General features: G+C 40.0%; 1 protein-coding gene across 3 annotated transcripts in view; it reads right to left on the reverse strand.

The window, feature by feature from the left end:
- The window catches only part of TIAM2 (TIAM Rac1 associated GEF 2), a 137,468-nt gene that overhangs the window by 42,900 nt on the left and 69,668 nt on the right, over positions 1-24,900 (reverse strand). Inside the window, exons 7-14 of one of the 3 annotated variants that reach the window (XM_065057328.1) lie at positions 20,257-20,442; positions 18,910-19,056; positions 15,241-15,303; positions 10,443-10,607; positions 7,667-7,772; positions 7,126-7,203; positions 6,143-6,235; positions 4,863-5,123 (exon numbers count right to left, since the gene is read on the reverse strand). In XM_065057328.1, the coding sequence (XP_064913400.1) occupies positions 4,863-5,123; positions 6,143-6,235; positions 7,126-7,203; positions 7,667-7,772; positions 10,443-10,607; positions 15,241-15,303; positions 18,910-19,056; positions 20,257-20,442 (1,099 nt within the window). Of the gene's footprint in view, positions 1-835; positions 860-4,862; positions 5,124-6,142; positions 6,236-7,125; positions 7,204-7,666; positions 7,773-10,442; positions 10,611-15,240; positions 15,304-18,909; positions 19,057-20,256; positions 20,443-24,900 lie in introns of those variants that run through there. The other 2 variants (XM_065057327.1, XM_065057330.1) reach the window with 2 other exon arrangements.

The following is a 24,900-nucleotide window of genomic DNA, read 5'->3' on the forward strand; positions in this document are numbered from 1 at the left end:
CCAGTCTTTCTAATATATCCAGGCTGGGCTGGGGCTGGAAGAGGATGCAGGGAGTGCTACCTGGAGAGGCATGCACACTGACATGCAGATAGCCAGCTGGCTGCAGAGCCAACCTCTGTCTGCCTTTTCCTCCCTCAACTTGGTGGTATCTCACAAAGCTGAATGGAACAAAGTTTTCTGGAGAAGCTGTGAGTTGCAATTACGCCTTACAGAGGTATCTAAACTATCTAGCAAAGTCTATTTGAAACAGAAAGTACCTGAGAATTGAGTCCAAACCAATTATCATTATGGCTACATTTTAGAAAATAATTTAGTCATATCAAAGTTAAACTTCTGGCCAACTGATGTGCTTTGCTTCTGTGCACGCTTACCAAGATTAGAATCAGAAGCCGCTCATGTCTTGGGAAACAGAAGAGCCACTTCCCACATGACAGTTCAAACCACTGATCGTCCTCCTGAAGCAGTTACATTTTGCAAAAGTACCTCAATGTTTAGCAGATCAGGAGCTGAAATGTCATTGCTCCTCTCCAGCACATGTCCCATCTACTCCTCAAACAGCATGAAGCCTGATTCTCTCCCTCTGACTCCAGCCATGCTTTATACAATGTGACTCAACCAGGAGTGACTCAACCAGGCATGTCCCAGACTACACTGCTGCCCAGGGATCAATGCGAGAGGTGGGAAAGCAGAGGGCAAAACCCCACTCCAAAATGGTGAGAGAGGTGCTCTGCGGGAAGTTTGGCTGAAGAAGATCTTGCTGCCTCTGACAGTAACTCTCCTTGCAACCAGCTCCTCTGGCACCAGCCTGCTCCCCGCTCCTCCTCCTCCTGCTTACCTGGCTCTGGCCCTTTGCAGACGTCTGCACCCGCTGGTTCAACTCACTGAGTTTGCAGGGGATGGGGGGAAAGAAAGTTTTCTCCTTAATTAGCTTAATCAAGGGCTCCAGCAAGTGCTACTGCCAGTGCAGAATGGGATGAGTGCTGTGGGGCTAGAAGGGAGGGCTAAGGTGATGCAGGGGAGGAAGAGGAGGAGCGAGCCTCCTCCTTGTCAGCAGCACCCCAGCCTTCTTCACTGCTCTTGACACCACATTTCTAGAAAGATGGGCCAGACAGGAACCCAGACCCCACAAAAAAGGCACTCTACCCCAAAGGTGAGGAGTACAACAGGGAGTGAAAAAAGAGATGTCCTTTTTTTTTTTTTTTTAATGGTTTCTTTTGCATTTAGCTCTATAACCCTTCCAGATGAAAACGTTTCTTCATGGAAACTTGTTAAAGCATATCCAAACTGCCACCACACTTTTTTTTTTTATTTAATTTTAATCACAGAGATCTATTTACAAAATAGGGTTGATTTCAACAGTGTCAGCTAACCAGAAATGACAGCTTTTTTGGAAAAGCCCACTTGCTGGGGGAAAAAAAAATAAATAATTGCCCAACTCTGACAGCAACTCACATACTGCAGCAGGTTTTCACACTTACTAATGCTTCTGCCTCCTGCCTCGGCACTCTATAGATATACCATTAACCCACATGGGGTTGCACTAAATACGCGGTTTTGAATCCTGCCTTTTCTGATGTTTATTCCTCAGATATCCATGTCATCTTAAAATGAGGCATTTCTTCCTCCACAGTTGTAAGAATTCCAGTCCAATTCTCTCATTTTTTTTTAATTCTGCACAAATATTTGTTAAATTTCCTTAGCACTGGAGGTTGGAGCAAATTTAGTTGCTCTGTTATTTGGTTTTCCACATTTATGAGTGCATTTTTTAGAAGTATTTAATCTCATTTCTTTTCCAGGATAAGCTTATTACTAGCCAAGTGGCTAGGCAGCCAGCACATAGCATTGCCATGTAGGAGATTAAATTATATGACCACAGCAGGTCCAAAATACAGCTACAGGCGTATAGCAACCTCTTGGACAAAATGAATCACTCTCCCAGAAAATTCTCTGTGAATTACAAGTGCAGAGTTAGTGGCTTTGGAGAAAGTCAATCACTTCCCTTCTGTACAGTAAAGGTTGCCAAAGTTTGCCACAATGTATAACTGGGTATCCTCAATGCAGCAGAATACGTAGGAAAATACATTCATCAGAGTTACGCTAAGTAGTTACGAAACGTATGTGGACAAACTATTACCACCCAATTTATATGAAGCCAGCGATTTTGCTTTTGCCTGGTGGTTGTCACCAAGAAGGGTATCACCATGTGACTCAGTGCTGAAAACTTCCATTTTCCAAGCACTTTGTTAATTTTAGCTCATTAATCCCCACAGTACTCTAGAAAAATAAATAGAGTTAGTTAACTTCTAGAAACAGCGAGGTAAAAGCAGAAACAAAGTTTTTAACTCCAGGTATGTATCTTAAGCCAAATTGTGTTTGATTTTTCACTGAGGTCTCCATCTCACTTCATTAGCACTAATTGACTTTCAAAGGTGCTGCCTTGGAAGAACAGGGTCAACACGGAGAAGCAAACGTCAGAAATTATTTTTGAAAACCATAGTCTTGAAAGTGACTCACTCAACTCTACCAAAGGAGACAGAACAGTATTAAACACTGGATGTGAATTTAAGAGCCTCTGGCCTCCAAATCCCTGCTCAGATCATTAAATACTCCCTCTTCTTATCTAAAATCTTACTCAATTCCTAAGTAACAGGGCATAGAACAGTTAAACCCTTTATGATTATCTATTAATTCAACATAATGCCATTTTCTTCTGTTTCCATTTGAACCTGATCAGGTATCAGACATTAAGCATGGAATTCAATAAACAGAAAAGTCCTTCTCACAAAGATTAATTTAGAACTATTTGCTCCTTTTCAGAATAAAATAAATCTTCCCTAGCTGCTTTTAAGCAGAAAAGCAAATATACTATGTCCTTTTATCTACTAGGTCTTAGAGTACAATACATACTCCAGTAATTTCTTATTATAATGGAATATTTGCACAGGTTGCAATATTATCCCGAAGGAATGAGGAATCTAGTGAATGGACACATACATTTATTACACTGAATACTCCAGGTAATGCTGGCCTATCATATCAAGCTAACAAGCTGAATGATAGCCCTGGTATAATTATGTAATTAATTAGCTCTATCATAATTTTTGTTTTATGACACTAACTTTTATGTGCCACTAGTCAGTTTAATAGCATTTTAAATTGAAATAAGGCCCCTGAGAGAGATGCTACTTACTGTATCGCAAATCCTGTATTCAGATCTCTTTTAATTTCAAAAGATGACCTAATAAAATTGCTTTGTAATTAAATCCATTCTAGCAACCTCTTGTACGTGATTATTTTTCTTCTCCCATTTTTAATTATGAAAAAAATTCCGGTCAGAAAACACTTGCTACCATAATTATATACAAAAATCAGCGATCCCTTTTTGTACCTCTTGCCACTCTCCTCACACAGCAGTGCACTCTGGCTGGCTTTCCTGCAGAATTTTACCAGCATCCCCCAGAGGTGTAGAGAGGAAACTGCACCTTTTACACTCGAGTTAAATTTGCTTCTATCTGCACAGAATCACAGAATGTAAGAGATTGGAAGGGACCTCAAAAGATCATCTAGTCCAATCCCCCTGCCGGAGCAGGAACACCTAGATGAGGTTACACAGGAATGTGTCCAGGTGGGTTTTGAATGTTTCCAGAGTAGGAGACTCCACAACCTCCCTGGGCAGCCTGTTCCAGTGTTCTGTTACCCTCACTGTGAAGAAGTTCCTTCTCATATTTAAGTGGAACTTCTTGTGTTCCAGTTTGCATCTATTACCCCTTGTCTTACCATTGGTTGTCACTGACAAGAGCCTGGCTCTATCCTCATGACACTCACCCTTTATATATTTATAAACATTAATGAGGTCACCCCTCAATCTCCCCTTCTCCAAACTAAAGAGACCCAGCTCCCTCAGCCTTGTTGGAAAAATAGTCAAGGCATGGGAAGGAAGGGGAGCAAATCCCCATATACTTTCAGACAGGTGTTTACAAGTATTCTGGTACCACAAGATATATTTCTCACATGAAGTAAGGTGGGCTGAAGGAAGGGAAGGGCAACCACGTCTCTCCACCACCCAGCGTGGCTGTGCCCCTCTATGTGCTACCTCATATATCCAGCTGGAAAGGCAACCCTGCAGTGAGCACTGGCACCTTCCTTGGGACTGGGGGGACTGTACTGTCAGCCAGGAGCAGTCCCTACCATGGAGATTTTTGGCACCTTCCTTACCTGGTGCTCCTCATATGGAAATCCATCAGGATCTCGCCCCAATAGAGCACTGTGAGGATATGTCCTCCATTTGATGATTAATACAGTGGTACTACATTGAGTAAGAAATATGAGCAGGTAGTAGCAAAATAATCCCTAAGCAAGCTGCTTTCATGGGCTTTCTTCTACACAGTGAGCAGCTGTATCCAACAGGAACACTCCTTTCTGAGGTTATGATGATTATTATATTTAAGGTACCCTTAACATATGTGGTACTACACCATACATAAAGCGTCGTAAACACAGAACAATACTTCTGCCTCTGAAAGCCATCACATCATTTTAACCACCAGTGCCTGGGAAACAGATGTATTGGAGGTACCCGAGACAACACAGAACGATTAAGAGAACACTTGATAATACTTGACGGTGCGGCCAATCAGATTAAAAGAATATGTTTTCCCTGTAAAAATGATCATGTTCTGTTGCATTCTTCTTTCTATGAAATAATAAAATAACAGACAGATATGGAGCATAAACAGCACTTGAACAATTTGTACTTGGGTTTCTCACTGAAGCAATCACAGAATTTAAAACATAATTGAGTTTTAAAAAACAGCAATATTGGAAGTGAGGTGAAAGTAATGGAGTAATTGCCAACCTCTTACCATTTGCTGTGTTCTTTTTGAAGTTATCTAGAAACTCTTCCAGGAGCTGTGACTGATTTGGAGGGGGCAACAAATTCTTTGGGTCCCTGGAAATTTCGCCATCAGACCAGGACACACATAAGGGTTGCTGGCTCCCATAATGGTTCATTCTCAGAGTGAGCATTACACTTCTCTCCAAAAACAGTAACTCCATCTGTCTGAGGTCAAGATCAGACACAGCCTCTCCATTTATACTCAGGATTTCATTGCCTACTCGGAGTCCTGGGAGCATGTGAAAAAAAAGAAGAAATTAAAAAAAAATAAAATTATTAACTAACTAAATACCGATTCATCTTTTATTTTTGTGGTTTTAATTCAAGTAGCCTAATCCTACCACAAGTCCATTAGAATCAATGGGAGTTTTATTCCTGCTATAATTATACAGATTTACCTCATGCTTTGATAGGTGTTACACATAGCAGAGCAATTGAGTTGTTTGTCTCTAAAGATGCTACAGAATTTGGTGGGTGTGAGGGCAGCACAACTGTCAGGAAGATAAGAACACAGGCACCTCTCATGACTTGGATACCAGCAATGTACAGCACTATAACATATACTTCATTCTTTGGGAAGAACAAGGCACTAGCCATGCAGATCAAAATATTCATGCAAAACTGGAACAGCAGCTTTTGTATACATCTGAATGGTGGCAACCGCTGCCTTTCAAATCAGCAACAACCAAGTGGTCATTACCCTCAGGTAGCAAATGAAACTCTCAGTCTCCATTTTTCTGGGTTTGTCCCCATTTTTTCAGAGAGCAGAATCACATGGTCTTCTTGTGCCAACAAAGAGAAGCATGGTTTCTAAGCATTGCAGCAGAGAAGACACTCACAGAAATGTATGCAGAAGTCTATTTTGGGGAGGGAGGCTAATTTTTATCGCCAGGAAAAGTGAAAGTGATGAGTCTTGGAGACTGACCAAGCCCGTGAGGTTCCCCAGTGCGAGATGAACTCTTGCTCCAGCCAGTTCCTCTGTGCAAAAGCACTTGGTTGGGTGGCTGAACACAGACTTTGTCTCCAAGGGTGAACAAGAACTTCCCCCCTTATACTGAAAGGATAATTCCCTTACTCTGTGCACATTATCTGTTCTAATATCACTTACTTTCCATTGTCTTTAAGAAAGAAAACTACAAATAGTAAAAGCCAAGAACCATTTTAGACAGCAGTACTAAATCTCCTTCATGTTTCAGGACTTTAAAAAGCTAATGAAGTACAGTATTAAACATAAATATGATTAAATACCTTCCTTGTATGCCAGTCCATCAGGGAGAACATCACTCACAAATACACGGGTGAGATGCTGATTTTCATCAACTTGTGCTGTGACAGCAAAGCCTAAAGTAAAAACAGTTTAAATCAAATAAACTTTCTTGGAAACATTTCCCTTTTATTTTTTTTTATTTAGTAGACTTTACACAATCAGAGGGAGGATACTTCTCATGAGAACACACCCACAGAGCACAGAGAAATTATCACATTGTTTCTCAGTCATTGTAAACCCTATTGAAGTTAACAGGTCTTTTCAACTTCCAGGAAATGCCATACTGTGCTGTAGAAAAAACAAACTACATTTCAAAAAAATGTGTTCTACCTCAGCCCCATTTGACATTTCAGTAACAGGGCTCACCATTACAGTAAGAGTCCTGCAGTGTGTCCATCGGACACAGAGCTCTCTTAAACAGTTCCAAAAGCTGGAAACCCAAACTATAAAGCAGCAAATCCATTTAGACCAGTGAGTGAGACAGCCAGAAAGGAATAATATATACCAACAGACTGCAGCTGAAGAACAGCATAGAGTTGCTTATGAAGGTATCATTGCAAGGTATTTAATTATACCTAGGCATAACCGCCTCCCACAGATGAAAAAGCCTGTCAGAATTTGTACCAAAGGATATGCTCTTGATACTGTGCCAAGAGAGGATCCCACTACCAAAAAAGAAAACGGCAGACCTTGACCATGGCCTGAGATTGACTGTATTAATCCTGGCAAAGGACATTCATCTTCTGATGATTTCATGCTTGAATTATTTGGCCAGGACCCTTCCCAAACATAAAAAATGCACTTTCCAGTATAAAACAACCAGTTTGGTTCTTTTATAATGCCTCGCGTTCTTTGGAGACTCAGACTTTTGAGCTATCAAAGATGTGTCCCTGCTCTCAGGGACAGAAAAGTCCTGAAAAGACAAAGTAAGCAATGGGAAGAATAAAAATTCCTGAGAGCTTACCAAAATCACTTATGTTTTCAGTCTTTGTAAGGTGAATGTTATAAACATTTAATGGACAAATTTCTATTTCATCATACACCTGTTGGAAAAAAACACAATAACAGAAGACATCAAATAATGAAACTGTAAGCATTAAAATACAAAGGTACAGAATGAGAAATAAAGGTGATATTATTTGCATCAATAAGGAGCCAAAACTTGCTGTCTTTAGACAGAGAACTGTGTTACTGTACAAGCGTCACTGGTATCAGTGGGATTAAACGCAGAGTGAGCTAAAGATAAAAAACCCAGCCCGAAGTAGAGACTGACACTTCACTTTTCTATCAGAAGCCCCACTTAAATCTTCAAAGGGTTTTTAAAGAGAGTGTTTGGAGGGCCTAGCCACCCAAATGTCTGCATAGGCATGGAATGTGTGAACAAGGATGGCAGAATGTAATCCACAAACAGCTTCAAAACCTTAGTTTAGATCTAAATCACACATATTCATAGGTGATAATTCAACTGTAGCTAATGGAGCTTCATCTAAAAGGAGTCACACTTTCCTGGTCTACTATGTATTCGTATGGTTCAGGTGCACAATACTCAGTATTGTCATCAACCAGTCTTCTGAGTTGTAGGCCATAGTGTCTTGGCTCCAGCTGCTTCATCTAAGGAATAAAGAGAATGGGGTATGAAATTTATTTCCAGAATCCCAGAAGATAAAGAAGCAACACACACAAACACACACAAAAAAAGCTCTTTAGAAGTCATGCAAAAGCAATCCTCAACAAGTAATTTTGTAACTATTTTTGTGGTATAAAGAAAACTGGCTGCATTGCTTAGAAGATAGGATTACAGTGCAATTTCCACTTTCTCTTACAATCCTTCCAAATCCTTTCATAAACACTATGGCTTGCTATTAGATTAACTGAGCACTGCTGTATGTTTCCAAAGATATCACAACTGTTTTCTGTCCTTTCGAACTTATGTTCACAACCATATTTTTCTGTGAATACTTTTAATGACTCAGCTCTGCTCAGCAATGTTTTCTTCTGATGTAGAAAATGTATATTCATGTATGGGCTATTAGGAGAAGAGATGGGATGGGAAGCAGGTTCCCTAAGGGTTTGCTTTTATTGGATTTTATTTTTATTGCTGGGTTTCATCTACGATCAGAGAGTTTCACCTATTTTTTTTCACCGCATGAGGTCAAAGCAAAAATCCTGTCTCAACAGGATGTCAAAGGGAAATAGGAATATTCCCAAAGGATATTAGCTTGAAAGTGTCAAGCCCCTGATGGGAGTCTCTCTGAAAATCAGGATGCTGGTGAGATCACTGCACAAAACACTTCATTTTAGCATATTAATAGAGCAACATTTAAGAAACAGGAGGAAGCAACATTTCTGAAAGAGGTGGAATGACTACAGCCCTGAGGGTTCTTTAACCTCTTTAACGCATCTCTGCAGCTTACAAAATCTGAATCTCCTGAGTAACTAGTAATTACCTTAGTGTTTCATTAGGTGTAACAGTTTACGAGTTGCATGTGTTCTATATCCTGAAAAACTGTATTCAATACACTTTTTTTTTCTATACATGCTGTCCAAAAGCCTCAGATGGAAAACAGAAATGAGAAAAGTATAAACTCCATAAGGTATGAATGAATGGAAAAAAACAACAATCTCTTTGAACTTTATCCTTATACACATAACACTCAAACATGTTCTGTTAAGAAGAAAGATTCCTTACACTCACCAGAGCAGAATGAAAATGTAAGAAGGAAAAGAACCAGGATAGATGAGTAGAAAGTATTCAGCATTAGAGAATGCTTATGAAAAGCTTTACACACAGAATAGAAAGAAAAAATAAAACAGAAAAATGTTTAAGAAAAAAAAAATCAGATTATTTAAAACTAAATTTTCATGAGATACAGACAATGAAAATTAAGTCAGCTTTATATTTACAAATATTTTGGAATGATGGAGTAAGAGAGGCAAGGGATTTCCTTTTCAACATAATTTTACGTTTATAAATTTTATTTCCTCTTTCAGGAGTCCCGCACATCACTGCGACTATTTCCAAATGTTTCAGCTGTATGGTGCCATCTGGTGGTCAAATTATGTCCCAGAGAATCCCTTTAGCCTGATCAGGTACAGTGAATTTTTAAAAAGTTAAGTCAGCCGTTATACCGTTTCTCCAGGATTCAGTCTTCACTAGCAAAAGCAGCGAGAAGTTATTTTCTTCTCAGTGATGCCATGGAGATGCATTGTGACTTGGCTAAATCAATGCGCTTATTTTGATTTAAAAACTGTAGTTCACCCTGGATTTTTAAAAACTTGCCTTTTTTGTTTGTTTGTTTACAATATTACCAGGTGCAAAGAGCCATTAAATTGGGTCCTTTCCTCCATTAGAAGTTTCCAAATTCATTAACTTCAAGACAGTCGAATGATCTCACCTGAAAGTTCACACTAACCTAATCCAAAAGCTACAGCTGGATTTTCAGCAGAGTAGGACTCATTTTTTTCCTTGTTTTCCTTTTTAGTTGTGAAGTAAGTAAACTATATTAACCAGTTGTCAAAAAAACAGATCTTGGGAGTAAAAAGTTCATTTTTAGAAAAAGTTTGTTTGCATGATTTAAGTGACTTGAATCATGAAGTTAGAGCTAAATTCAAGCACCGGCATGTGGAGACAAAGGTGCTTGGTACGTTGCAATGTTCTAGAGGTGCTGGTCTTTCATCTGTAGTTAAAACTGGTATTTCTACCTTACCTTGAACCTGTGACTCAAGTTTTATGCCCCAAGATCTACAGCAATCCCTCTCAAATTGCTGGCACTGACTTTCAGAAGGGAATGCACTCTTTGAAATTCACAAGTAGGGGTGGTACTTGATTAAAACCTTAAAAGGGTACTTTAAGAAGAAAACATATATGATAGCCTTTGTCACAGTAGTCTTAAATGCCTTAATCTCCTGGTATTAACTCAACCAATCCCCGTTACACCTTTGTGATTAATTTGCACCGAACAACTGGGTTCGCTGCAATGACAACATAGAGTGGGCACTTGCTGAGATTTCTCACGGGCTGACTACTTGGAAAACAGTCACCTCTCTTTAAGTATTCACTGTGTGCTGTCTCAAGCAATGCTGCTTGAAAACCTTTCCACAACCTTGGCTACAGCACATAAATAACACAACTAAAGGAAACAGAGCAATGTGCCTTAATACAGTGGCAGGGAGATGCCGGTATTATGCTCCCAGTATTTCGGCATTTACTGATATATTATATTCCTTCTCAAGTCCACAGCTATTTATAAGGTGAAATTGTACACACAAAAAAATGAGTACCTTGCATGCCAAAGACAAAACATCTTCCACTCTGTGCTCTGGCTTGAGGGTCAGTGCCACTCCTTGGCCATCACAGAAGTGAACATATGTTTGTGTTTCCCAAGCATTCTCCTTCTGGATGCTCTCTGGCACTGAGCAGTAGACATTCAAAAAGTCATCGACTTGCTGCTGGAAACAAGGAAGAAACATGCAACATATGTGGATATTGCAAAAACCCACAAAAGTGCAATTACGTTGGCAGTTTGCTATGAATCTGTATTTAGACATGATACTGTGTATTTCCCCATGACAAGACAGGGACAAAGTTCTGTTACCTGCTCTCTTTCATTACTGAAGACTTGATTTTCTTGAGAATGGACTGCACTTCCTCTGCATTCCCATCACAGGCTTTTATGCCTTTATCTCATATTAATTGCTGATTTAACTCAAAGTGAAAATATGTAGCTACCTGATGTATCACAGTGGGAATAAATTCTTAAGAAGAATCAACTAATACAATTTTACTTAATTAAATTAAATTAAAAAAAAACCCACACAAAAACAAACAAAAAACCCATCTCAAAACAAACCCCAAAACAATGGAATTACTGTAATTTTGACAGAAAATTACAATATAGTAAACTTCCAGCAGAGAGCACTGTGGAGAAAGGCTTGCTATAACATAATAAATTACTCAAACAGGAATTAAGAGTTCCTATTGTATTTTATTTACAGTTTACAAACATATTGTTTCATAGGTAGCACACAGTTTTGCCTGTTTACCATTTTGCTTCACATTCCCCCTTGCCCCAAAGCCACTCTGCTTGATCAAATAGCATCCACTCTGAATAAATTCCCTCTCATTTTCTCACCCTTCATTTTCACACTTTCTCCTGTACTGCACTTCAAGCTGCATGTTTCAAAGGAAGCCACACAAGGAGAAGAAAAAAACACTGAGAACTGTTCAGAATCTGGAGTTTCACCTATATGTTTGGGTCCACCTATTCAGCATATCACTTAAATACACACATCAAGGCATTTACGTTTGTGCAGACAGGGCACCTCAATTGCCATTACAGTCAATGGAAAGGGACAACAACCCTCTGAAGTGATAGAACTGCCACCCAAGACTTGAGATATCCTGAGCTGTCCTCAGAAGTGCCTACCTCCTTAATGCTTTTTCTTTGTATTTTTGTTTGTTTGTTTAGGTTGGGTGAGGGTTTTGCCTACATAAAGCCCCTTGATTATGCAGTTCTTTCCCCTGGCTCTGCAAGGACACAAGCCCAGGGGTGCACTGCAATTAAAAGCTGCAGTGAAATCACTGCACAGGGACTGCCTCCCTTGCCACAGGCAGCAATGTTATTGACAACAATCTACCAGTAGCAACAGAGAGACCAATATGATTTTGTTTTTTCCAAACAACAACCGTGGCTACGAAAATGACGTAGTAAGCAACCCCATTCAGGTAATTACCAAACAATGCAGAAAGTCAGGTTGCAGCCAACTCAGATTATGGTACAGTAATAATTTAATGCCAGAGTAATGCTGGTTTTGGCAAAACAATATTAACAAACCGATGGCATTTATGAATTTTACATCTCTTGCTCAACTGTCCTTTTAAACAAGTTGAAAATGAAATTTCAATTAACACAGGTCCTTACTAAAATCCAGCAACTACTATACATAACAGGAATCCTGCTATGCTACTGCAGTGGCTGCGGTTCCGGAGTGCTCGTAACACTGGTGGTGGAGTTTTTTCCCATAGAAACATAGTCCTCTCAGAAAGGACTAAAACAAGTGCCTGGAAACAAACACTGACCTCCTTCCACAGTGTAAATAACAGAAAGGAAAAAAGGCAAGGCAGGTAGGCTGTGAGAGTTGAGCAGGAACAAGTCAGACTGAATTCTCCAGTGGTTTCCTCCAGGGAAAACCAGAGGTACATTGCCTCAGCCAGGGAGATGCTCCCAGCAGCTCAGAGGTTTTTAACTATCGCAGTGGTTTATTGCATGGTAACAGCAGTTCTTCAAATCTGTCCAAGAGAAATAAATCTGACTATTGCCAGAGATTAAAACAAAAACCAACCCAAAACAGAGAATGAAGGTGATGAGAAATAAGTTTAAGACCACATTCTTCCAGAAGGTTTTAAGACTGGACAGTAAGTTCTGCAGCCTATGTAAGATGCTTTCCTTTCCTTGCCACGTACACTGGTGCTCAAGCATATGCCTTGAGGTAAACTTGCCTCTGTTATTAAACATGACTATGTTCCTTAACTGCAGTCAAGGTACTGTTGCTTCACCCACATTTTCCATCTCAGAAAATCTGACATGAAAAGAGATTTTTTTTTTCCCCTGTTATGCTTGCAGTGACTAATTCCACAATAGTTCATTCATTCATTGCCACATAAAGTTATAACAACCCATCCAATTTTCCAGAAATAGGTGCCAGGATTTGCAGACTGTCACACGTTGTGCCACACGGCTGCTGAAGAACCAATAGGTTACTTCATAATTTCCCCCTGCTATTTGGCCGTTTTTATCACCCTTTTCAGGGAAAAAACAGCCTCTCTGGCAGACTTCACTATTTGTCATTCATTTCACTCCTCAGGTAGCATTTTATAAAAAGTTTTGGTGCTGTTTTTGTTTTTCATTTGAAAACAGCCAATGAAACTGGGCTCATGCCAAAGTAACGGTTTTCAGAGTTATGATGAATCATTTCTGAGTTGTTGTATGATTCATCAAAATGTCAGGATCTTAAAAATGCCCACGCTATGTGCAATTCCCACTAAAAAAAAAAGCTTTAGAAATAAGGTTGAGATAATAATAATAATAATGTTTTTCTAGAGACAAGCTTGAGCTCCAGAGCTCTGCTTTAGCATCTAAATTGGGGTTGGTTTTTTCAGTCTTGAAACACAACCCTGCTAAACTTCATAAAAGCCTGGCCCAAAATGCGCTGCAACATTGCCCCCACAGCAGCACCCTCTTCCTGGGGAGTGGGGCTGCGAGCCCTTGCCTGAATTTTGAGCACGCTGCTTCTATCCAGCAGGTACGGAGAACACGTAAACCCTGTTGTGAGAGTTGGGTCAAGAAACCAGACCTTGTCTCTTCCCTGACACAGCACCAAAGGGAGAGGACTTCATTCTGCCTGCTCCCCGGCACCTTCTAAACCTTGCTCTGTCCCCTCCAAAAGGGTTCAGGAAGAGCAAATGCTCTTGTTAGGCCAGAGGACAAGAGACCCACAGCAGACTCCATTGCATGAGGCAGCACCATCGACCACCCAACCATGAGGGGGTCAGCAATAACTAAGGGATCGGTGTCACAGCCCTTCTGGAGAAACCTTCAGGGACTGCACTCAAGAGATTTTGCCTCTTCTCAGGTTTAGGAGGGACTAAACCTTTCTATGTTTAAACAGGACCAGACAGGAACAAATTACAATTTATTTTGAAATAAAAGGAGTGATTTGGTTTAAAGACTTTCCCATTTCAGGATTTAACAAGCAAGTGGTCATGTAACCAAGGGAATTCGGGTGTTTTAATATCCTTCTTCAAAGAACAGACAAAATGTGAAGATACTTTCAGGAGGCACAATGGCATCATAGGGTTAGCTGCTGTCAGTGGGAGATGCCTCTCTCAGTGACAGAACTTCTCCATAGTTGTATATTTCTTTCTTACCTAGCCATTAAATGAATGTATTTGATAAGAAAATAAACCATGTAGCAGATAACGATACAAAAATGCAACACAAAAACCTATGAGAAATTATGAACTTTGTCCAAACCTTCCTCATGAGATTCATTACAGCTCTTCATTATAATTAATAATTTTCAAAAGCAACATTGAATTTTATATGCAGATTTTCGCTTTTTGTCTAATACCTGGTACACAAACTCAGCTGAGAGGGAACAGCAGTGATTTTTTTTAAAGTCGTCTTTCACATTTTAAAGTGTATCAAGGGAATATCTGGTTCACGGAACAAAGAAGGAAAAGGGACAGGGGGTAGACGGAAAGATAAAATACCCCTTTGAGTCCGGCACACGTTGCCATAAAAGAAATCCAGCTGTGCCATACTGAAAACAAAGTCCAGAAACCCCATTTCTAAGATTTAATTTGAATTTTTTATTTGGAGCATGCACAAGCCTACCGAGGTTGTAAGCCACACAATACATAAGCAACGCCCAGTGGTCCTACATGTATGTGAGCATCCTGCTTTGCTTCCAGATGGGGGAACAGTGACTTTATCCCCAGGGAGGATGCGGGAGCTGAGAGGGATGGTGACTCATGCCAGGCAGGGACCAGCAGCCGCCCTCCTCCTCCTGGGCACAGGGGAACATCAGCCAGAGATATTTACTGAGTGACACGCCGCTTCCTCTTCCTTTACTTGGGCAATCTCCAGCTATATATTAGCTCACACTTCTCTGCTGGTATATTCCACAGACTTTAATTAGACTTTATTTGCCTTTATACTCAAAACATGCAGGTTCTGTTGAAGTAGGCAAAGCGGAAAAATACACCTTGGGTTTTGCCACGTTGGGTTTTCAAACAAGCTTGGTACCAAATCTGTTTCAGACTATATACTGTAAGGATTAGTGTTGTGAAGAAGCTTCTACGGATTTTTTTTTTTTTTTTCCCCAAAATGCTACCATGCGTGTTTAGAAACTTTCATTAAAGTGGTTTCATTAGCAGAATTATAATCCTGCCATCTAACACTAACTCCAGTTTATGAATCTCTGTGGGGTTTCTGAACCAGCCCCATCATACATGAAGTGAAATACATCCAGGAATTTAAAAACATAATGGTGCAGAATAAGGATGGGCATATCTTACCTCAGCAGAGTGGGCTGAATTCTGGACACCAGCAAATCCATGACCTCCAGTTGAATCAAAAATCTATTATACATATTACAGATAAATGAATAGGTTACACAAATAAAACTTGTTATTTCTTACCTATGTCAGGTAAATCATTTGAAAAAAAAAATTAAAAAGTAAATTAATAGACATGTCAACCTGCTAAATCCCAGGGGTCTTTTTGTACTTATTATCACTTTATTCTGACTAGAAGAAGTACTAAAGAAATAAAAATCTCCTTCTATAAAGAAAATTTAGGCAAGTTTTCTCTTTCGGCCTACATGCACACTCACATTTAAGTGTGTGTAAAAGCATTCATTTTTTCCTGTGTAGCAATAATTTTAAAGTAATTTACCTTCAAATAACGCACTATGCTCAGGGTTATAGTTTCACCCTTTGGGGTAATGCTAAGTACAGCTAAAAATCTCATAATGATTTAAAGGAGCTATTTCAAATCTTTGTTGCTGTTTTGTAAAACTTCTTACCCTACTGTTTTTAGTCTCTTTTAGCTGAGCAGTTAGCTTGGCACTATCAATGGACACTTTTAGCTTAGCTTTAAAGGCACACTTGACCGCAGTATTAAGTAACGAAAATAGTTGACTACTGTGCCTTGCAAAGTGAAGGAAGTAGAAACTGAGACTTACGTTTCCAATTTGTTTTGAAAGCTTAACTATTACTATCTCACAAAGGTGTTTGTCTTGTTAATAAAATTTTTAAAAAGCCAATAAATGGCTATGGATTCAGTCAGATATTTTGGTGATAAGGAATGGATAAACACATGGATAGATCTATACAGTTTACAGACGATGTTGAGATTTGCAGATAATAACATTACCGTCCCTAAGTGCAAATACAAATGGCCTTTTATAAACTCTTTCTACAGTCGAGAAATCAGGACATCAAACTTAGATCTGAGCTTTTTTTGGCTTAGGTTGTTTGTTGGTTTGTTTTTTGTTTATAGTTGTTTTTTTGTTTGTTTTGTTTTTTAACTAGCACAAGCCTTTCAGATAATCCAAGACAACAAGAAACTTTCTCTTAAAATTTCATATAAAATCCAGTTTCTGCTAATGCAAATAAAGGGCATCACTCCTGAACTTGCTCTTCCTTGTCTCATCCACAGATGTAATAAAAGTATTTTATTGTTTATGATTTCTTGAAACAGTTCATCATTTAGACACAAGAAAGCAGATAAGCATTTAAGAAACTGAGGATAATGTGAGCCTAGACATCCCCCATCTGCTGCAGTGCATTTTATTAACTGATTTGTAAAGACTGAGCCACTTCATTAATGTCTACAAAAACCTCCCAGTGTAGAAACTCAGAACCATTTTTTTATTAATATCATAAAATTGAACTTAACATGACATAAAAAACTTCTCTGACGCAACAATGTTCAAGAATATACCATCTAATTTTGAAGCTAGCGTACAGAAGATTGAAACATACCAGCTCCAGCCAAATGAACTCTAATTAAATCCAAGAAAGCAAGACGTTTTTAACCTATTGTTTGACAAAGACATCGGATAACAATGAGCAGAAAAGTGAGCTCCACTTCTCTGCTTAACTCAGTTTCCCACTGGGCTGAAATAGATGACAAGAAAGGCAGCCTCAGGCCTATTCCAATTTTGATATAATATATACAATTATGTGCATACACCCAAGTCTGAGCAAGGACGTGGCTCCCTTTTCAATCACCTTCTAGGTTCATGGGTCAGTTTTAAATCCATGCCCTTAAAAATTCCTCACTTTATGGGTATGAGTCATAGCCTGGTGTTATTCATATGCAACACCCAGCATTTACACTTAATTTTATTGTAGGACGCTTAATATTAAATAAATAAATAATAATAAAAAAAAAATACAGGAACCTCAGCTCGTGGATGAAAATGAACCCATCTTGGGTCAAATGTTGCAAGGTTTGGAATAAAGAGGGTGAGGATGCATAAGGGGCACCTCTGGCTGTGCCAGAGCTCCCTCCTTAAAGCTCAGAAAAGTAGTAAGAGGGCAGCAGGAGCCTCCTCTCCTTGCCATGGAAATTAGATTCCCCGTCCCTGAGCTACGCAGAATCCCCTTCACGGGCTATAAAGCCTATGGGAGGACATATTACCCAGTTAAGACAGTGCGAGGTATCAGCTCTGCTGGGAACAGAGCTAAGGGGCATAACATCCCTTCCCTCAGGCCTCTTACTAATAAAGAAATCAAGGTGCAGAACTCTCAGCCTCAATTGCTGGGGAACACAGAAGAAATTACGTGACAAGGGCGACCTGGAAAAAATTTCTCCTTTGGTTTCCCCTTTCATAAGAAGCCTTGAGTTTTATACTTATTCAGTTTCACCATGTAAACACATCAGGATCAATATGCTAAGATGTGTAACAGTCACCCCAAGAAGCTTCATCCCAGTGTAACACATACATAAATATTTACCTATTAAAAATACAAAGCAACAGACCAGAAAATCCTGACGTGTTATTTTGCAATGTTAAATCTGTTGCATCAGCTCTGGGACTTCACAGTATGTGGACAGATAGACTTATTTAAATATTCCACACACAGATTACCAGACATGCAAGAACAGCTGATTTGCAAGTGCTGGTCAGAGATTTTTGACTAATGCAATCAAAATACAAGGGGCAGGGAACAGCAGGAACAAAGTCACCTAATGAATAATGCACAAAAATACTGTTTTGCAGGAGAAAGAGCAGACATGGCAGAAGCTAGTGGAAATAGTAATGTTCTGAGTATGGGTGCACCTCTACACCTTCTGCCTCACCATCAATGAAGTGTCTCCACTGTTATTTACCTTTTTGGCAGGGAAGAGGCAGCGAACTTTATTTTAACATTTACTTGTATTTTTACTGAGAAAATACAGACTTCTGAAGTGTAGGGTTTACACTAAATAAGTGGATGGGCCACTAGTTTCACAAAGAGAAAATCACCTTGTGAGATGCTGTAGCTTCATGAGCAGGAACATAGCCCTTCAGCAGGGGCATGCAGGGGCACAGCCCCTCTCCCCAGGGCCAGCCAGCCCCAGCACACCAAACCTGTGACAAGCTTTCAGATGGTGTAAACTGGCATGGCTTTATTAGTCAGCTGTCTACACCTACAGCTGGCCACCTGCATGACAGCAGTTTTCTGTTGGCTAAAACAATCTTCCAAGAGGGGCACATTGCTTTGGGAGGCCATGTCGAAGACAGATGTCTTTGCAGCAGTTTCTCCTCTTTTTCCCTTGGAGCCTTACCTATATTAATCAATATTAAATTGCAACAGTACTTCAGAGTCTCAGCCATAAGCCAGCACAACACTGTGTAAAGGACTGCACACACAGGCTAACTCCAAAGAAACTCTACTTGGAATTTGCAATGTGCCAGAAGACAAGTTTTGTTACAAATTCAAACCTGATGGTCTCACGGTGCTGATAAAAACTAACCTGCTGGGTCAAAAACTCTCATTCACCAATCATATTTATCAGAAAGAAACCCAAAATCAGTTACATACTCTTCAAAAGCGATGCTCCTTTTGCCAGTCTGCCATGTCTACTGAAACTGATGGAAAGATAACTCCTACCCCATGCACCAACAGCACCTCACAGGATGGACCCCAGCAGAAACAAGCCATCCTACGTTATCACCAGCAAAAAAGATCTACCTGAGTTACGGAAGGTCGCTTTTCTTTTCCTTTCCTTGCCAATGTGTCCAGTCCTTTTAGTGAAGAAAATAAACCCTTCTTATTTCGGACTCTTTGTGACAGAGACAAAGTACGTTTCCTGAGAGCAGCTTCATCTCTGGAGCAGATCTATTTAAACAAAGAGACAAGCCTTCCTGTATCATTTTCATAAGAGCAAAGTATTGACAGTTATTTCAACCTGAGACGTTAAATAAGAGTTACTTCAGTTCACCTCAATGTAATATGACAAAGTGCAAGGACAGTGTTTTAAACTTTCAGTGGTGACGCTTGCTTTAGTATTCCAATGGTGTGATAGTGTCAAATTAGAAGGTTGTAGGAAGGCAGGAACTGAGAAAATATTGCTTTGTACAACAAAAGGAGTTAATGAAAAGAGTCTGAAGAAGCATGATAACCTATCACTGAGATATGAAATTGCTAGAGGAAGAAAGACTCTCAAAATTGCCAAACATAGGAGATAAACGTGCTGTAGCATTGAGTTATTAACAAGCAACAACGCAAACCACATAGATAAAACCAGTGGCAGACAGAAACACATTCCCTGACAGGACTTTCAGGACTACTATTCAGACTGACTTCTCATGCAGCAAATGTAGTCCACCTCTCTCTGCCAAGATAAGCCCCACAGCCCTGCCAAGGGCAAAGAGCAGAGGTGAACATGCTACTGCCATACTTCCCTTGAAGCCAACAGCTTACAGCAGCTGAGGATGTCCCTCATTCTTCTTTGCAAACACAGGCCACAGCTCTTACAAAACGACTTATAAGTTTGGATTGTCTCTAGTTTTAGCCTACTCTTAAAATACTTCCTCTTCAGGAGAGTATCAAACTGCTTCTGAAAAATGGAGTAAACTGGAACTTTCAAAAAAAGACCAGCTCAGTCCAGAGGGACCTGAATCACTTTAGGAAATTTCAGTGTTGGGCTCTTTTCACTTTAAGTGACTCAGCTCCTACACGCTATAAACTCTGAACTCAATGGGGGTGAAATCACAGTGATATAATTTCAACACAATGAGTCATTTACAGCTGAAGAATATGTTGTTTTGTTTCTTTTCATAGGTATGGGTCAGAAGTACCCAACTCTGGAGATTGTGGGGTCCAAAAAAAGTCATGGCCATATCTTCACTGTTTCAAAGTCTGTCTCGGTGGAAGAAATCTATTTGCAGTCAAGACAGAAAAGGTGAGAAGGGAACATAGCTGTCTGAGCAATGCTTGCAGGTGCAGCCATGTATTATCCCAGCACAATTCCACATCGAAGTACAATACTAATGATGGCTTTGTGTATGCACCCACAAAAAGTGCATTCGGACTTACCAGTGCATGGAAGGATGAGACTGAGAAAATGCCGAGCCGCCCTAGCGCCAGTTTTGAAGGACGACTGGCAGCAGCCAAAAGGCTCTTCGGGTTTGGGAGCTCCCCACCTTGCAAACTGGCTAGGTAACATCGCATTCGGAAAAGGTCCATGTTAAATTTTTCCAGGTTCTGTTCCCATTGCTGGATCTGTTTAGATATAAAAAGGAACAATTAAAAGGGGAAAAATGTCTTTGTGGGTTGCTCTGAAAATTCAAGCTCTTCCACAAACCCACGGTAAATTACTTTCATCTGGCGGTATATGGATTAGATTAGTTACTCCCTGCCAAAATACATTCAGTCATATTGTGTTACATCAATGCAAAAGATGGCTTGAAATAAAGCAAAGCTGGTGGTCTTAAATGCATACTGACAAGATGAACATACCAGGAACTTCGGGTAGTTTGATAGCCACAAAAGCAGTTACATAAAAACACAACCCTGTGGTTCACAAAAGCTTTTTTTTTAAAAAAAAAAAAAATCTGTCTCTTTTTGGAGATACATTTTCTTTCTTTTATGAGCTTTAAACTATAGCTGTCTGGCTGAAAGCAAAGCTGCATTGCTATGCTAATGTGCTACACAAAATGAAGTAGCTACACTAACAAGTCCTGCTCATTCTTTTACTGTCATCCTATGGCCTCTCTGTAAGCAGGAGATGATACTGGCAACACAAACATGTACTGTTCTTTGCCCAATAGGTTAAGACATGCTTACGCTCAGGCAAACTGCAAAAATTAGCTATACATGCCCAATACAAATCACTGGAACAAAAGTAGAATGTGTACATACACTTCATGCAATTTAAACATATCTAACACTATTACATGCAGATGTAGCAGACAGCTTAATCCAGTTTCAATGTAAAATTAGGAAAGTGAAGAGACTTAAATATTTACTAGACAAATACAGTTCTTAATCAAGACTCAGATGACAGATTTTAAGTATTTGTGTAGATACACACTCATCTACACAAACATGTACTCTTATCCACTGCACAAAAGTCAAATTTTGCCTTTCGTTTCCCCAACTTACAGATTGGTAGTTGCAGCTAAAATCTGCCCCACAGTGTACAATATGCACTAATACTAATACATACTACAAATAAAAAGGCAGTTGTGTTTAACATAGTAGGCACATTCAGACATGGGAGGGTAGAAAAGGCATGTCCATTAGGTTAATGTACACTAAGTTCATGTACTGAAGATTGTTAAAATCCCCTGACAAAGCTGATCTTCCCATGTCAGCTCCAATCACTGTGTGTTGGTTGCTCAACAGGTGGTTTAGGGCTCTGGAGAAAGTTCATCACATTTTCTCAAACATGCATTGACTTCATACCTTTCACTGGCACACCCTGCCTGTCCCTGTGTGCACGGGACTTTATCACCTCACACTGAGATTAGCCAAGGCACCTTTGTGCCTCAGAAAACAGGCTGATGAACACAATAAAGATCTTGGGTGAACTATAACCTGCAGGCTAATCTAGGAGCAAAATCAGCTCAGTTTCCTTATAACGCTGCCATGTGTCTCAAGAACTAAACGAGTACCTTGCCTCTTACTTTCAACAATGAAGAAGTGAGGAAAGGGCGAAAAAGGCCCTGTTAACAAAACGGTGCTAAGAGACCTCTTCTGGCTTCCTTACACGTGTGCTCACAAACTGTGGCATCACCTATGGCTATAGTTTTGGAAAAGGTAATCTTATATGGCAGGGAGGGTGAAGAAAAGGAAGACAATATACTCTTTTGTACATCTGAAAATGCATAATTGTAATTTACAGTAGACTGAAAAACAAAACAAAACAAACAAAAAACTATCAAGGAATGACTATTAAAAGAAAAAGTCAGAATTCACAAAACCTTATGATGAAAGCAACTCTCAAAAGTCCAGAGAAAAAGGACAGAGACATTCAAAACCAAAGATGCCTCATCTAATCTCCATCACAGGCACTCAAAACATGCATCCTTTGCACCCCAGAAAGAAAAGTAATTTTTTCTTGGGTTTATTTTATTATTGCCCTTTACTTTGCTTTTTTTTTTTTGTGTGTGTGTGCTCTTAGACACTCCTCACACAGCATTTCTCTGCTTGCCAGTACTTTACGCATGGGATGACTCCAACAGGAGGTTTTGTGACCAGCTCTTTGTGGCAAGACTCAACTAGAACGAAAACATGGTTGTCAGCTTTTCACAAAGCCAAAAGCTACAAGCTCAGGTGAAGTCTTTTCCTTTGGGATGACACCTCTATGGGTACTGAGCCAAGGCAACTTTGAATAGCTTGGGAACAGAGCAAGGCTTGTTCTGGGCGCTGCTGGAGTGGAGCATCCTGTGACCATTAAGCACAAGCTGAACACAGGCATCTTTGTGCTTTGAGGCCTTCTTCAAAATCCCCATTAAACATTTCTACTAAGTTGTATTTTAAAATAAAGATAATCTAAGAAGGGGGAGTGCGGTACAACATGAGGACATTCTGAAGAAATAATTAAATTATGGTGTTTATCAGTCACTCAGGATGCTAGCTAATCAGCTCCAAAAGCATCAGTAATCACGATGTTACGTTTAATGGCATTAACAAAAGCTGTAGGCAGGGAATTTCTGGGATTGTCTTGTAGTCTTATCAAAACCAGGGATGTCTGGAACCAATTGGAGACCATGAACCAATACCAGCTGCTATTTGTCTAAGCCTTTTAAATGATGATAATTCTTCCTAAAGATTTATATTCTTGAAGACTAAGTGGGGGAAGCACACAAAAAAGCAACAACTTCAAAGCACAGTGTGACCTGGTCCATGAAGTTAATTTACAGGCTGCAGACTAGCTGCTGCAATCCTTATTCTGCTATTGTGTGAGGCAAATCTCTGCCCCACGTGGGAGGACTGCCCAAAAGACGGCTCAAGGACTTAACTTCATCATGCACAGACAAAGGGCCCTTTTGAAATCTGCTCGAAAGCAAAGGGGGAAAAGTGGATGCACCAGACATCTGTGAGAGCAGGAATGGGTGACAAAGGCCAACAGCAGCATGAAGCAAGTCTGCAATGAGATAAGAGATACCGCCCGACACGAGGCACGCCAAAACAAGCAAGCACATGTGAAATGCTCCTCGTGAGACCTGCTAAGCTGTTGCACTTGCCTGCACCTTCAGCTACAGCGCCCGGGGCATCCAAACCCAACCTCTCTCAGTCACTGTTTCAAAACTTCCATGTGAATTTCCAGGAAAAGCATTAAAGGCTTTTCCTAGAGGAAAGGGAGGATGCCATTCTGAGTACAGGTAAATGTTAGACAAGCATTTCTAGGTTCAGTGGCAGCATGAGAGCGCCTGGGAGAAAGACAAGGAGGGGCCACCCAAACAAATGTATTCAGCCTCACAGGATCTCTGTAAGGTAGAGGAAAAAAAGAAAGCTGTGGCAGAGAGATAGAAAGAAGTAAGAAGCGGGAAGCATTAAGAATTAGGGCCATGAATTACTTAGTTGGGCCAGGAAAACTCATGCAATGAAGTCTGTTTCAGGGACAAGACAGTAATTGCATGGGGAGTGCTAAGTGAGGAGATGAGCTTTTGCATCAGCAACTTAGTTCAAGAGTGAGTTTTTGAAGAGTTAACATACAAAGGAATGTCAGCATGATACTTTTAGCAGTACTTTACCAGTAATGCTCGTTTTCAGAACATAAATAACCAATTCTCCTAGTGAAAAATCTATTAAGATGCTAGAAACAATTGTAAAATAATTACATTTTAAATCACGCAAACATTTGAGCTAAAGATGCTCAAAAGCAGGTTTCTGTTAATTCAATAACCCTGCTAAGTTTTCTATAGGTAAGCTCTTAAATGTGAGCTTGGGAAACGTAAGGGGTAAATACATTCAGACCACACAATACAGACCAGTGGTTTCCAGCAGGGGATGTGGGGATCCATAGATCCTACATGCTATACAGTCTTCTCTGCAGGTGGCACTTCTTGTGGCACCTCCACTAGAACATGCCTAGGGTTTGCAAACTGTAAAAGGGAGGGCCCCTGGCTCCTCGCTCTTCTTACAGTAAAGTGCAAACACCATTTTTTGTGGGACTAGGGAAAGACTGTTTAATTTTCAAATACCTGTTCTGTACAAAGTAAGAAGAGCTCAGCAAAATAAAACCCAAATCAGTAGATGAATAGTGGAAAACAGTGCCAGAAATGACACCGTAACAACCCAAAGCAGCAATACTTCAAGGACCTAGAGAAAGGATGGAATAAACTTACTGGACAACCCACCTTGTAATAAAATACCAGTTTTCTACTTGGCATTTATTTAGGGTAGCACAAAAGAAAAGATGCATGGAGGGAGGAGAGCCTTCTGTCAGTGCTTAAGCCTTGAAAATTAACTGGATTTAGTAACAGTTGTTATAACACATAGAAACATGACCTCCTCGCTGAAACAATTCACCATCTACATAGCAGTAAGAAACTCAGAATTTTCCGTTATGCAACATCTTCCTTCCAGACGGAAAGTGTCTCTGCAAGCTGATGTAGGGAACTCTATGGATTTAAAAGAAACTTCTGCTGCTGTTTTATATGAACAGCTTTTCAACCACATTACAAACAACACCAAACTCTTTGCATTCCAGTCCTTGGTTCTCAGACAAAG

Source organism: Columba livia, chromosome 3, assembly GCF_036013475.1.
Source record: "Columba livia isolate bColLiv1 breed racing homer chromosome 3, bColLiv1.pat.W.v2, whole genome shotgun sequence".
Taxonomy (NCBI): Eukaryota; Metazoa; Chordata; class Aves; order Columbiformes; family Columbidae; genus Columba; species Columba livia.